The sequence below is a fragment of the Colius striatus genome, chromosome 1, assembly GCF_028858725.1.
Source record: "Colius striatus isolate bColStr4 chromosome 1, bColStr4.1.hap1, whole genome shotgun sequence".
Taxonomy (NCBI): domain Eukaryota; kingdom Metazoa; phylum Chordata; class Aves; order Coliiformes; family Coliidae; genus Colius; species Colius striatus.
In genome coordinates this window covers 134,676,720-134,690,280 of record NC_084759.1, presented here as the reverse complement: position 1 = coordinate 134,690,280, position 13,561 = coordinate 134,676,720, and the positions used below count along the sequence as shown (strand labels likewise).

The 13,561-nt window shown below is 38.6% G+C and overlaps 1 protein-coding gene across 5 annotated transcripts in view; it reads right to left on the bottom strand.

Annotated features, from left to right (window-relative positions):
- The window catches only part of ITPR2 (inositol 1,4,5-trisphosphate receptor type 2), a 262,685-nt gene that overhangs the window by 225,201 nt on the left and 23,923 nt on the right, over nt 1-13,561 (bottom strand). For 4 of the 5 annotated variants that reach the window (XM_062008731.1, XM_062008738.1, XM_062008748.1 and 1 more), the window contains one exon: nt 6,465-6,535. In XM_062008731.1, coding sequence (XP_061864715.1) covers nt 6,465-6,535 — 71 coding nt within the window. Of the gene's footprint in view, nt 1-6,464; nt 6,536-6,906; nt 6,962-13,561 lie in introns of those variants that run through there. The other variant, XM_062008758.1, reaches the window with a different exon arrangement.

The window sequence follows — 13,561 nt, the reverse complement described above, 5'->3', positions numbered from 1 at the left end:
TCCACCTTGTGCGCCCCCAGAGTTGGCAGTCTGCAACACTGCTGGCTCTCAAGCCACAAATCAAGCTACAATGTTTTCAGTTCAGCAAATAGGCCATTTAGTCACACATATTTTAGCCATCTTTACAGCAAGCTTTTCATTGCATTGCCCGTTTTCTTCATAGCAATTGATCATCCGCTACTGTTTGTAGTGGGAAAGCTTGTTTGTACAAAACAAGGCTGATGCTAGAACTCTCCTTGGCACTGGCTCTAAAGTGCTCACAAATTTGCTCTCTAATCACAGCCCTGAGTTGCCGTTCCTAGAAGTGTTACAAATCTTTATGAAAGCAAATCCAGTCACCTTGCAAAGGTATTCACTTTCATTTCAAAGGGGAGTATTTACAATGAGAACTATATCATACAACCTAGAGTACAAAACTCCCAGGTAACTTTTACACTATCCTGGATACCAAGGGAGAAAAAACAACAACAGTATTTTGTTACTGTATTTTGTACAAGATTTGAGTATTGGGATTTCAGCTCATAAGACAATAAATCCACTACTATTTTCTCTAACAATCTATAATTAATGTGCCTTCTCAGAAGGCTACATGAAACATTTATTTCTCTGAAGTAACAATACCTTCTTTTTATAGGATCAGTCTTCATTTCTGTTACTCCCCACACATCCTGCTACTTGAGTAAACACATAGCTTCCCATACTCACACAGTCTCCCAGCACAGTGCCACCACGCCACAGAGAAATGCAAGATGTGCACAGATGTGCAGTCACTGCTGTGTTTGTCGTCTCCCAAAGGTGGGTGAATTTTTCTTAATGACAGTTCTTGAAGAAAAGGAAATGTAGAGCAGGCCAATGTAGATAATCCCAGCCACAACACAGCTCCATCTGTAGCCACACTGCACAACAATGCTCTCCTGACTTCCAGTCTAGTGCTTTAGAAGTTGAACTACCAAGAGCTTTTATAAAAAAAAATCAGTTTTATTTCAATTATCTTTTCCTCATTTTAGAGACAAAAAATCCATCATATTATTTGTTTACAGAGAAGGTCTTCTCTATCTTTTAAAACTTTTTAAAAATATTCCAGATACATTAAAAATAGGTAATCTCCTTTTGTTTTCTGTTTATTTTCCACTTCTATTAGAGTAACAATAGGATACTGTGTAAATACAAGCCTCTTGATTCTAAACATCAGGGGGCGGGGAGGGGGGGAAGAATCAGTGTCTGCCCTAGAAAAGCTATAGTTTAAATAAACATGAAAAAATAGAAACTGAGGCATAAGATTCTAAAGCAAGTTTCCAGCCAACACAGTAGATCAAAAGCTCAGCCCTCCTGGAGGTCTGCCTAGCAATCCATTCATGAGACAGAGCGTCTCTTCTAACTTATCCAGACATTCTCAGATAGCCCTGGTTCCTAACTCATTATTTTAGAGTTCTACATAAATGCCTCTCTGAGGATGCTAATTAAGTAGGCACTATCAAAGGCAAACAAAGATCTTGAAAGCAAATAGCTTAAAAGTATCAGCCAGTTCACTCCCTAAACTTTCATATGTTCAAATTCTGCTGTTTCATCAATTTTCTCATACCCACAAAATCTTCCAAGATTTTTGAAATAAAATTTCAATTACTTGAGCACAAGTGAAGATGGAGAAAATGGGAAACAATGCCCACTCCAGTCCACACAAAGTTTTCAAACAGTAAAGATCACTTCAAGTTTTCTTTATAAAATGGAAAAAAAGGGGAAGCTTTCCCTGGTCACACTCCAGGCGTAATCTCCTACACTATACCTTGGCTTATTAGAAAGTAAGAAAATAGCACAAATTATCAGTGCTAAGACACATATCAGTTACCTATTTTATAGGGGGGAAAATGACATTTATTAATCGGAACAATCAAAAGATGGAAAGCAGTAACTTCCAGAATGCAGGAGACAATGCACAGAGGAGGCACTCAGCATCTGCCCGAGTCTGCGAACGTGCACAAAATGCCAGTCTTCAAAAGGCAATACTGGGTGGAACAAACACACACAGCACATCCTCCGAGCAAAAAGCAACCACTCTCAGGAAGTCTGAAAAGGAAAATAACTAATATTATGCCTTCAAATGTTTCTTCACCTTGGATAAATTTGGCTTATAATAATATTTGTCAGATGGTTTCTCTCCCTACTCTCATTCTTTTTTTAAAGTGTTTCAAATTATCACATGGCTTTACTTAAAGCAGCAGGCTGACAAATGGGTAAGTGGAAGTGATAGATCTATTACACACAGTATACTTGAATCTATGTTTTGAAAAAAAATGCAGAAAGGTAAAAATGAGCTGAAGTGTGAATGGAAAGGGAGGTATGCAAGGGAGCAAGGAGTGGGGCAAGGACAAGTCCTAAGGACAACAGAAAAAGTCATCAGGAATCTGAGAAGAAAATGAAAGCAACTGTGGAATTTAGAGAAACAAGAAGAAAACACAAGGACAAATCAAAAAGGTATAGGAGAAGGCAAGTAAAAAGGAAAATGGCAGACAGCAGAGGAAAAGGTAAGAGAAAGAAAGGACAGAGTGCAGAGGAACATAATGGAAGGGAGAGAAGAGGAAAGAACAGTATCAGAAAAAGCTTAGAACAGACTAAAAATTGAGAGAAAGGCAAGAGGAGGGTATCTAGGAACTCAAGCATCACTTTCATTGCAGATGCCTCAAGAAAAAAGGGTATAAAATGCAGGGAAGTTTAAATCAGTTTAAAAGCTTGGGTCATTTTACATTTTAAATAGAAGAGAGACGTGCTCCTTTTTTGGAGTTGCTAAATTTGACCAACAAGTTTATCTCACCTATACTACTTTACACCTTGGAAGCTGAAAGTGTTTCCCACTAGAGGCAACAGCACCAAGTGGAAGTGTGTTTAAGGTTACAGTCTAAGCTGTTGCTCACAATGTGACTTTTCTTCAGAGGTACAAGTCTTCTGGTACACACTGTTTTTCCTAATCTCTGTGAACCTGGGCCTGCAGCAGGGTAAGTAAGCACTTCCATCACAAAACGAACAGATTTAGCTCTTGCTAGCTTCAGTTAGAATTAAGACAAGAAGCAGCTGGCTTGGTCAGTCCCTTAAATTCAACTTCAAAACAGTGAACATTTCTTTCTTATTTTCTTTTTTTTTTTTTCCAAAAGACTTCAGGAAACACATGTGGGACCACATTCTGCCCACCTTTGCACTGATGCAAATCAGGTTCATTCCAGTGTGACTGAAGGGGAAATCTGGACTGCAACTTCTTTCCATGGACACAACATGAAAAGCAACCACAGCTTTCCTTAGCTTAACAATACTCTGTTTTGTAGGATGTTCTGAAACAACTAGAATAGCTACCACCCACTCAAAAAAAAAAAAAAAAGTATACACATAACAGAAATGAAACTGCTATTTTGGGACACTGCTTTACGTGGGCTATCAGTTTAGGACAACAGCTCAGTACCTAAATTTGCTCTAAGTAAACTCTGCAGGAGCAATACAAGCAGTTAGAAAACAGTCCTTTTTTATTTTTTCTGTTGAGGGAAGGGTTGATAAAATATTACCAAAAAAGAGCAAACATAGTCCTCTGATGCGAATTTTCAGAGTCAGTCTTTTGAATCTAAACATCTTGTTAGAAATATGCCTTTCTCATACTTTTTGACTCTTAGGTCGTGCTCTAACTTCAAATCAACGCCAGTTCAGCTATCAGTGATAAAAATATTGTAAACCATACAGATAGCAGTTCCTACTACTAAAGAGGCCCTACTCTTCCTGTTGCTAGCTGCTATTTTTAGTTGCTTATCTCTAATCATTCAATCATTCATGCCTAAGACTTCTTTTCATGTCAAGAACCTACTTAAAGCAATTTTTGTTTATTAACTTTCCGATTTTAATTGAATGCTATTTCCCAGAAGATTCGGGGGGGGGGGGGGGGGAGGGGGAGGGGCACAAAATAACAGCAACTCTTCTGCCTCAGTGCTCTTGAGCAGAGCTGAGAAATTTAACAAAGCATGGCAGAGATGTGATTTTGGTTGCTCTCATAATACAGACATCTCTTTGGTACTAAACGCTAAATCCCAATTTGTCAGCAAGTTACTGCATTGTTCCCAGTAAAACCTCTGCTATTCCCACACCTAGAATTTTACTTGTAAGATGAAGGAGAGAACAAACAAACAGCTTTATCTCTGCTGCAGCTGTTCTTCTGAATGCCATTTGATTACATAAAATTGAAGCAGCATGAAAATGCTACTAGATGTGGCCCCTAACAATATAGTTATGATATTACAGCATGATGGGTTACATCAATCAAGGTGACAAAACTCATTTTTTCACTAACAGATGTTGTAGTTCATCCAAATTTGCATGCTACCACAATGCTAGCAATTGCTAAGCAAGACACTTCAAATTTAAGTCAGATATAAGTGCATCCTAAACCACAAAGAGATAAGAAGTGACAGGAAGAGAAGCTGCTAAAGCCAAAGGGAACTAAGAGGCAGCAGTGAGGAAGAGGAGGAAAGAGACTTATAACAAGTTTTGGAAATTAGAGAAGAGGGGTTCCCCAAGAAATGTAGGATCTGGGTAGATAGAAAGAAAGGTCAGATGCTGTGGGGAAGCAGGAGCAGAGACAACTAGAGATAAAGGGATGTGTTATGGAAGCAACAGGCAAAGGTTGCAATAGAGAACAGTGGCAAACTCTCTGTGACTAATTGAAAACATTCCTCTGCAGAAGGCACCATGTAACTCTGGATTTTTGCATTCCCCTTGCAGCAGAAAACAGCTGAACATCTTGTCTGTGTCTTATCACTTTCTGACATCTGATGTATGTACACATGTACTACTGCCACCAATGAACACGTGCCATTAATACCGAGAGTTCAACAACCTTGCACCCTGGATCAAAGTGCCCAGACCTTCTTGATGCTATTGAAATAACTTTTTTAAAGAAATAAAAACAAAAAAATCCACAAACACAACTTTTTTCTGCTTTACCTTTTCAAGTTAGGAAACATCACAGAACTACAATAAAAGAACTCTACAGTACTGAAGTTATAAAATCAAGCCCTCAAACGTTAGACAATGAAGAATATAAGGTTGTCTTTCTAACCTCTGTTCAGCTCCTTGATTGTAGACATTTGGATGTATTCTGCAATTATACTATGACATGCAAATCTTTTCCAGTGACCCTTATCTGATCCTGGATATGTTCTACTCTTGGTAACACACCAGAACGTTGAAGTGACAGAAACACCATCAAAATAATACCCACATGAAATTTTGTATAACCTGGAAGCTATGAGTGAAACATGTCTTTTCAGGAAGCAAGAGGATGAAATCACAGTTAGGTAGCCTGAAAGCCACACTGGGAACTAGATACTATCCTCATTTCTGCAACATTATTCCATGACATTACGCAAATGACTAAAATTTATTACTAAGTACACATCTTCTAGTTTCTAAGTACACATCTTCACTTTCTCAGTTTCCAAGATCTGCCAATATGCTGAACACTTACAGCTGGAACTGGAACCAAATGCTGATGTTTCCTGAATATCTCATGGGAAAAAAAAAAAAAATCTTAAAAACTCTGGGAAAGCAGAACTTCAGTCTCTCAATGTTCTACATGCAACTTTTCTTCAGTAATAGTAGGTACATACTGTATTATAATAAACATTGAATATAAAATAATAAGGTTAAGAATACCAGCACAACCCCTTGAGATAGATTAAAGTAGCCATGAAACACATTCCCTTTGATCTAAACCAGGCAAGACATAAAAATATCTGGTAACAGATGTAAATTCAAGCCCATTTAAACCAAAAGAGGTCTGGATCAGGCTAGTAAGGCATTTGCCATAGCTAGAGACAATGGCATAAATCAAGTACAGACAAGACTGAGAGGTTTTATTTCCTTCCATGCATGTAAGTACACAGAATATTACAGCAGTGTTTTTTAGCTTTCAAGAAGCTGCATGTTGTTACACTGCATTGTTATTTTTTCCAACCAGAGAGTAGAATTACCCAAATCTACAAGTCTACATCTAAGAAAGTTGTGAAAAATCAGATATGGTTTTATTCAAAAGCAAAACAAAAAGCTGAGAAAATATATGAGGGTAGTACTTAAAATGTTGTCTTATCTCTAAAAAAAAATTGACAAATAATCAGATCAAGGAGTTCTGAACCTCAGGAGCTTGTTTTGCATTTACAGCAAGAGCAAGACTGGAGCAAGGAGCTGGTCACAAAGTGAAGGATCAGCATTCAATGTAATAAACAGAGCAAACAACTCAGACTAAAAGAAAATTAGTCCCTTTCCCCATGTTTTCCACCTACTAAAAATCTGTCATTCACATTCCAGTTCGAAACTTCACCAATGTGTTCATAACCTATGAATGCATCTGGGAAGTTACGTCTGGTACGGCAATGTGCCCAACGAGCTAAAATGTGCATCAATTGGTCATTAATAAAAATTATCCCGTTACTGACCTCTGAACTTCTTTGGAGGATTAGCAAGGTCACCTGCCTCTGGCTGAACCACACATCGGTCGTCCACTAACCTAGAAAAAGAAAAGTTGTTAGACTACTAAAACATGTGTTTGACATCAGCATATGTAAATGCAGAGACATACCTGTCAAACCATAGATAGGGACGCTCATACATTTCTCCACTTTAATTCAAAAGACACCTTAGAAACTCTATTATTCAGTTACTACGCAACACGAAGAAAAGAAAACTACATTTTCCTTCATGAAAGAGGATTTCTTCTATTGCATTAAATTATGGCTTATGTTTCAGATCCTACTTCATTTAAAACCAGTTAAAACCTCTTTTGTTACAACATGTGCATTGCTGTTACATTGAAAACTCTTATTTTCTTTTGTTAGAACCCACTGACTCTGTTTTTCTGCAGCTGTCCACAGCCTTTACCTTAGACTATAATCCAAAATCCATCAAAATCAACTGAGAGACTCTGATCCACTTAAGCCCTGGAAAAAGACCTAAAAGAAAAATCACGAAGGCATATTTGAATCTGATATGAGAAAGGACACAAACAGTGCTGTGAGTTAGCCTGGCCCTATACTCACAAGTTGTTTTGTGCTTGCAGATCACTGCCTCCCCTCTGATGATGCACAGTAAGCAGCCTTCATGGGGGGTATAAGAGTATATGTGGATCTGCTTACATGATCAGGACTTGCAGGAGGTTTGCTCCAGTGACTTGCTGTTTCCCAACACTAGAATTTTAATGTGGAATCTGATAAAGTACCTTTGATTTTAGTCTTTAAACATTCTGCTTTTCTACAACATTTCCAGTCTTTTCCCTCTGAGAAGGCATGTGGAATCAAGATTCAGCTCTGATCAAAACTCACAGGATCACATTTTACCTCACTAAAATGAATAAGCATTTATTTAATCCCCAGCAGAAAATCTAAATAACAAATCAAATATATTTCTCACAACATTTTAGAAGTTAAATAAACAAGAAAGTTTTAAAATATAAATCATTAATCTTATCACAGAACTTGCTAAACATAAATTCAACTTCCTTTCAGGAAGTATTCTGTAAATAATCAGGTTGTTTCAAACAATTATTCAGGAAAATCATGTTTAAGGATACACCACTGCCCTGCCACTTCACAACAACAGTCTTTGCAGTATTTTCTGTGGCAAATTGCCAGAAAAAGCATAAATTACACAATAAATGGATTCAAATTTGACTCAAGTTGAAGGCTTTGCATTTAGTTATGAGCACAGCAAGATCAATCCCCCTGCACGTGGATGAATTTTCTACCCCTATAGCAAGCTGACTGCTGACCAGCTGCCCACTGCAAGCTCCCAGACACAGAAGTGAAATGAAGAATTTTGGAAGTCAGCAGCTCAGATCTCACAACATACTTGGATGCAGAAGTGAGGTGTCCGTGAGTAAAGAAAATTGAAGCATCAGATCTAGGAGGAGGCAGCAGAATTGCCATGGCCTTATGTCCAAGTTAAGACTTAACCAGTCCAGGTTAGGTCAGGCTTAACAAGCACAGTGAGGTTTGGAAAGCTTGACTTACCAAGAGTCAGTCCTACAATACGCCCTCTGTCTATGATCTAATGGGCCAAAGCTTTCTATAAACAGCAGCTAAAGTGTGAAGTCACAAAAGGAACAGGGATGGTAAGAACTACCTTGACAGAAGTTTACCAAAGGATTTTAATGGTAAGATGTACTCCTATCTCATCAAAATCCCTCAAAGGCTTTCTGAATGAACCCGTAAGGTTTGACTCTTAAGCACTGTCAGGATGGAGGGCAGTACATTGGAAACTGAGCGTAATTCACAAGGAACACCTTGTGTTCCCTAGTGACAACTTGTGCACTCTCAGGACAACTATTAACTGTGGACAAAATACAAAACTTTCAGTGTGGCACCACATCACTGGAGAAAAAAAAAAAAGCCACATAGAAAACAGTGTTGGTAATGAGAAAAACAAACAAGATCCTGTGCACTGTCTGAGCCCATTAGCTGTAGTTTTTGAACACGTTAGACTTCCAGAGCTCAGAAAATAGACTTTAAATAAATAATATCTATCACTTTCATTTAAGAATTCTCTAAAGGAATAAAGATAAGAACCGTAATTGAGTTCTGCAGTCATTAGGAACCAAAGACATCAGACAAGATAACTGCTGCAACTCCCATCCTATAGACACAAAATAACAGCACAGAAAGATTAATTGACATGGGTCAGGACAGATCAGAAACATCATCTCCTAAGCCTTTGCTCAGTGCCTCAGCTTCTGACACTTTTGTTTCTTACACAATCTCTTACAACACAGGACAAAAATCTGAAAAGGTATTTTCTATATATCTGTCTTCCAATAATTCAGTTCTCAAAATTTCCATATGACACTCACCCTGTATTTTGGCAGTATAGCCTTCAAAGAGCTACTTGTTTACTGTGGAGGTGCTTGTTATCATACCATAAGCTCTCACGAGTTGCACATTGCATGTGAAGCAATAGTTCAGCCTGTTCTATAGACTGGAATAGAAGAGGCTCTTCAAACACAGACCACTTCCTCTGATACACAGTGCAAAATATTCAAACTCCACTTTTTATACTAAGCCAAAATGTTCTGTTAACCAGTAACTCATGACCTTGGTTATCTGCAAGCAATCCATTTAAGGTGCCTGAAACTGAACAACAAGCTTGACTACAAAAGGTCTTGAGCATTTGCAGCTTGTCAGATCACAGCACAGAATGTTTTAACATCACTCACTGGTTTGCATAGGAAGCCAAAATGCACCAGCCAAGACTTTTCTATAAAGGCAGAATTTACTATATTGTATCATCAAATTTGCTAGCTATTTAAATTATTATATCAATATTCAAGCCACTGCATCGTCAAAGAAGCTCTGGCAAACTTCAAAGGGTTTAATTCTTCAACTGCACTGCAGACAATACTGCGTTGTGCCCTCCATTGTCATTCAGTACCTGTCAGATACAATACGACTGCATTTCAGTTTATCATATGTTGGGAGCAAATAAATGACAAAGGAGTCCCCTACATGTATATGGTATGTTTACTTGTGAGAGTTCTTCCTCAAACACAGTTAGTATCTGGTTTATGCACAATGTCTCCTGTTGCATTGCTACAGTAATTAAGTTGTGCAATAGTTCACTGGTGCGTCAGATAAGTCACCAGAAAAGTCAAAATAATAACTATGGCACTGGACTTTACTGGACTTTGTATCCAGTAATTGCAGAATCAGAGTTTGTGAGTAACAACGTTCACGGGATCGCTTGTCTTAGATGCCTAGTCATTCTCCCACTGAAGCCTGTGAAAGTTTTTCCACTCACTGCAGAGAAAGCAAGGGCAGTTCCTCACCATACTGCTCCATGCAGCCAGTCTCACAGACTGTCAGGCATTTAAGCCATCAAGACCTCACGCTACACTGTACAAAGACACGTTAAACAAGAACTGAAACTATCTAAAGCAATGTCTAGGAGTTAAGGTGTGTTTCTCAGAAGAGGCAGGGGAAAAAAGCAAAGGCAGCTTTCAACTCTGTTAACCTTAGCCAGGAGAGTGCAATACATCATGTGAAGAGGTTGATGCACAAACCTGTACAGAGTCCTGCACCTATCTTCTCCATTCTTGTCCATCATTTGATGGAGTTAAAACTGACTTTCCTCATCAGAGAGCCACAGAATCACAGAATCTTAAGGGTTAGAAGTGACCTCAAAAGATCATCTAGTCCAACCTCCCTGCCAAAGCAGGACCGCCTAGAGTGGGTGACACAGGAACTCGTCCAGGTGGGGTTTGGATGTCTCCAGAGGAGGAGACTCAACAACCAATCTGGGCAGCCTGTTCCAGTGCTCCATCACACTCACAGTGAAAAAACTCTTCCTTGTCTTTCTTTGGAACCTCTTGTGTTCCAGTTTATAACTATTGCCCCTTGTCCTATCATTGGCCATCATAGAGAAGAGCCTGGCTCCATCTCCCTGACAGCCACGCTTTACATATTTGTAAACATTAATGAGCTCACCCCTCAGTCTCCTCTTCTCCAAGCTCAAGAGCCCCAGCTCCCTCAGCCTTTCATCATAAGGGAGATGCTCCACTCCTTTAATAATCTTTGTGGCCCTGTGCTGAACTTCCTCCAGCAGCTCCCTGTCCTTCCTGAACCGAGGGGCCCAGAAGTGGACACAATATTCCAGATGTGGTCTCAGAGTAGAGGGGGAAGAGCACCTCTCTCGACCTACTAACCACAGTCCTTTTCATACATCCCAGCCCTTCTAATATACATGTAAAGCCAAACGCGTGCAGGAACTCAATTTAGTAATACCTGTAGCAATGAATTCCATGGATAAGGTGCCAGCTGTGTAAACATATTTACAAGCAATTTCAAATATAGCACCTCTCGGCTTTGTTGTTTCAACTACCAACATTGCTCCACTCCCTGGGCACTGGGTAGAAGCAGGGAAAAAACTTAAGAGTAATTCCCACATCTTTCTACGGGGCAGAGCAACACCCTCTGTAAGGACTTTCACTGAAAGGGGGAAAAAAAAAGAAGATAAAAAAAGATAAAAAATAATTAGTGGGGACTCACTATGTATTTGGAGAAACAGGAGGAAGCAGGATGATGCAGTAGCAGTGTTAAGTGATAATGCAGATATGTTGGCAGAAAATAGTAATGATACATGGGTTTACAGGTATGAATCACATATGTTGGATAAGTCTCTCATGTCCTATGAGCCCCTTGATTACCTAACAAAGGGCTAAAGGTAAATATATCAAAGGTTTCTAGGAACTTGCAGATGTAGCATAAGGGTCAAGAAACAGTTGTACAGTGATAGCCCTACAAAAATTTTTCACAATGATGAAGTATTTAAAATTTACTACTGAGATACAGTTGCATTCTGGAACAAAAAACAATGCAAGAAAAGAACAAAACCAAAAACAAGACAGAAAAGGAATGATGATAGATTTCATGAATCTTATGGTTCCTTCATAACATAAAATGCTTTCAGATTGTCCAAGAAAGCAGCAACATAATATTAATTTATCTTAGCTTTGTGCCTTCAACTAAAATTAATATCATTCTGAAGTATATTTTGAGCCTTCCTACCAACAGAGACTTCCACTTCATATAGCTAATATTATCAAGCAATACAATACATAAACCAAAATGCAAGACAAAACACAAAAGCAAACTCATGTAACTACACATACATGTGTGTGCATAACTTGTTAAAAAAACATAAGACCCAGCTACTGATGTCTAACTTTATAATACACGGGGATGAAGAAATCTCAGCCTCAAAAAGCTGAATAAACTAAGCTAGAGGAAATATCTTCAATCTAAGACACTCTGTCCATTCCTCAGCTGTTACTCTTTCAATGGTATCGTGATTTCACCAATTTTCTGAGTAACATATGGCCTGATAGTAGCAGGAAGAGGGGGCAATGTTGAAAACAGACATCAGCAACAGCAGCTGGACATTTTAACTGCCAAGCAATATCTTTGTTCAACATCAGTTCACGAGTCATACTGACGTTACATCTTAAAGACACATAACCTCAACAAGCCCCTCATGAACAAAGGATCAGCCCTCAAAACCTCCTTTCCTCTACACTTCAGACATCCCTCCATATATACAACCTCCTTATCAGAAACACTCCTCTGGAGAACCCTCTACCCAACACACCTCTTCCCTTCCTAACTGTAACTCTCTCTTACAAAGTCTCTTCTGCATGCCACACGTCCCAGCACACAGTAACCACTTGGGAAGAGAGGTGCTAGTCCTATCACTAAGAAGTCAACCAATAGCGAACAATAAGTTATTAAAATTTTGCTGCCCTGGAAATCAAGCATCAAATACCTAAGTGCCAAAACAATCAGGTCCATCCAATTCTTCTCCAAGTCCACCCACTTTTCATTTAATTGAGCCTCTTATCAGGCATCTAGGTCAGCCCACTTCTTGCTTGCTTCAAGTTGTCTCCTGCCAAAAATCTAGAGTCATCATACCTCACCCTTCCCAAAATGTGAGTTCATACTCCTTTTTGATTACTAGTCCTGATTCAAATGATTTACAGCTCTGTGATTTGGCTCCACTGTATTAAATTTGTCATTTTTCCTGTCTCCTTCCTCTCCAAAGCCTCATTTTTCATCATCATCTTTTCACATCTTTCAGGGATGTGATCTTTCAGGGTCTCCTACATTCACCCCAGCTTGCAGAGAAAATAAAATGTTGCACTTATAGCAACACTATTAAGCTTCTGTACCATTTAGGAAGATTCCATTATAAAAATCCCTTTTGATAAAAGGGAGGATCACAGTATACAATATTGAAACAAAAATTACAGCACATGCCAATGAGGTACAGCAGCACAGAGGGAGAGCAGAAAGTCTGACTCCTGCCTGCCTCAAGCTTTATCAGTTTTATCCTTTCCTTTCTGAACAAATTTTAGTTGCTACAAACACAAAGCTTAACATAGGTTGAAAGACATGATTAAATGAATAGCCCTACTCCAGGAAAACAAACTTTTATGCATCTAAAACTTCTCATATTATCTTAAATCACAGACAAATTTCACCATAAACCATCTTCAGCGTAAAACAAGAATGTGGATGCATTTTGTCTTAGCTACATAGATCACAGACACTCAGCTATTCTCACCGTGTTGAAAAACGCTTGTGCAGGTCACTTTGAGTTGTACTATCATATATCATGAAGACAGAAGGGCAGAAAGCAAGATATCAAGTATATACTGGGAAACAAACCACCATGCAAGTAGACAGCTCTATGTTTGCACTAACAATTGAACTGTCAATCAGTCATAATTTACTTTTTCTCTATTTGATAGTGCATTCACAAGTTCTTGTAACCCTACCTGCAAGCATTCATGTTGGAGAGGGAAAAGAAAAAAAAGGCTAAAGTTTTGCCTGTTCTATTAAGTAATCCAGCTATAAATCTTGAATGTCACTTTGTTATTCTTTGTTATTCTGTTATTCAATCAGTCATGCTCTTAGCTTGTAAAAGCTTCAGAAACCTGTTTAGAAGAATTTGCTTATGCATTCTTATAATTACATTTAAAACATCTGGCAAA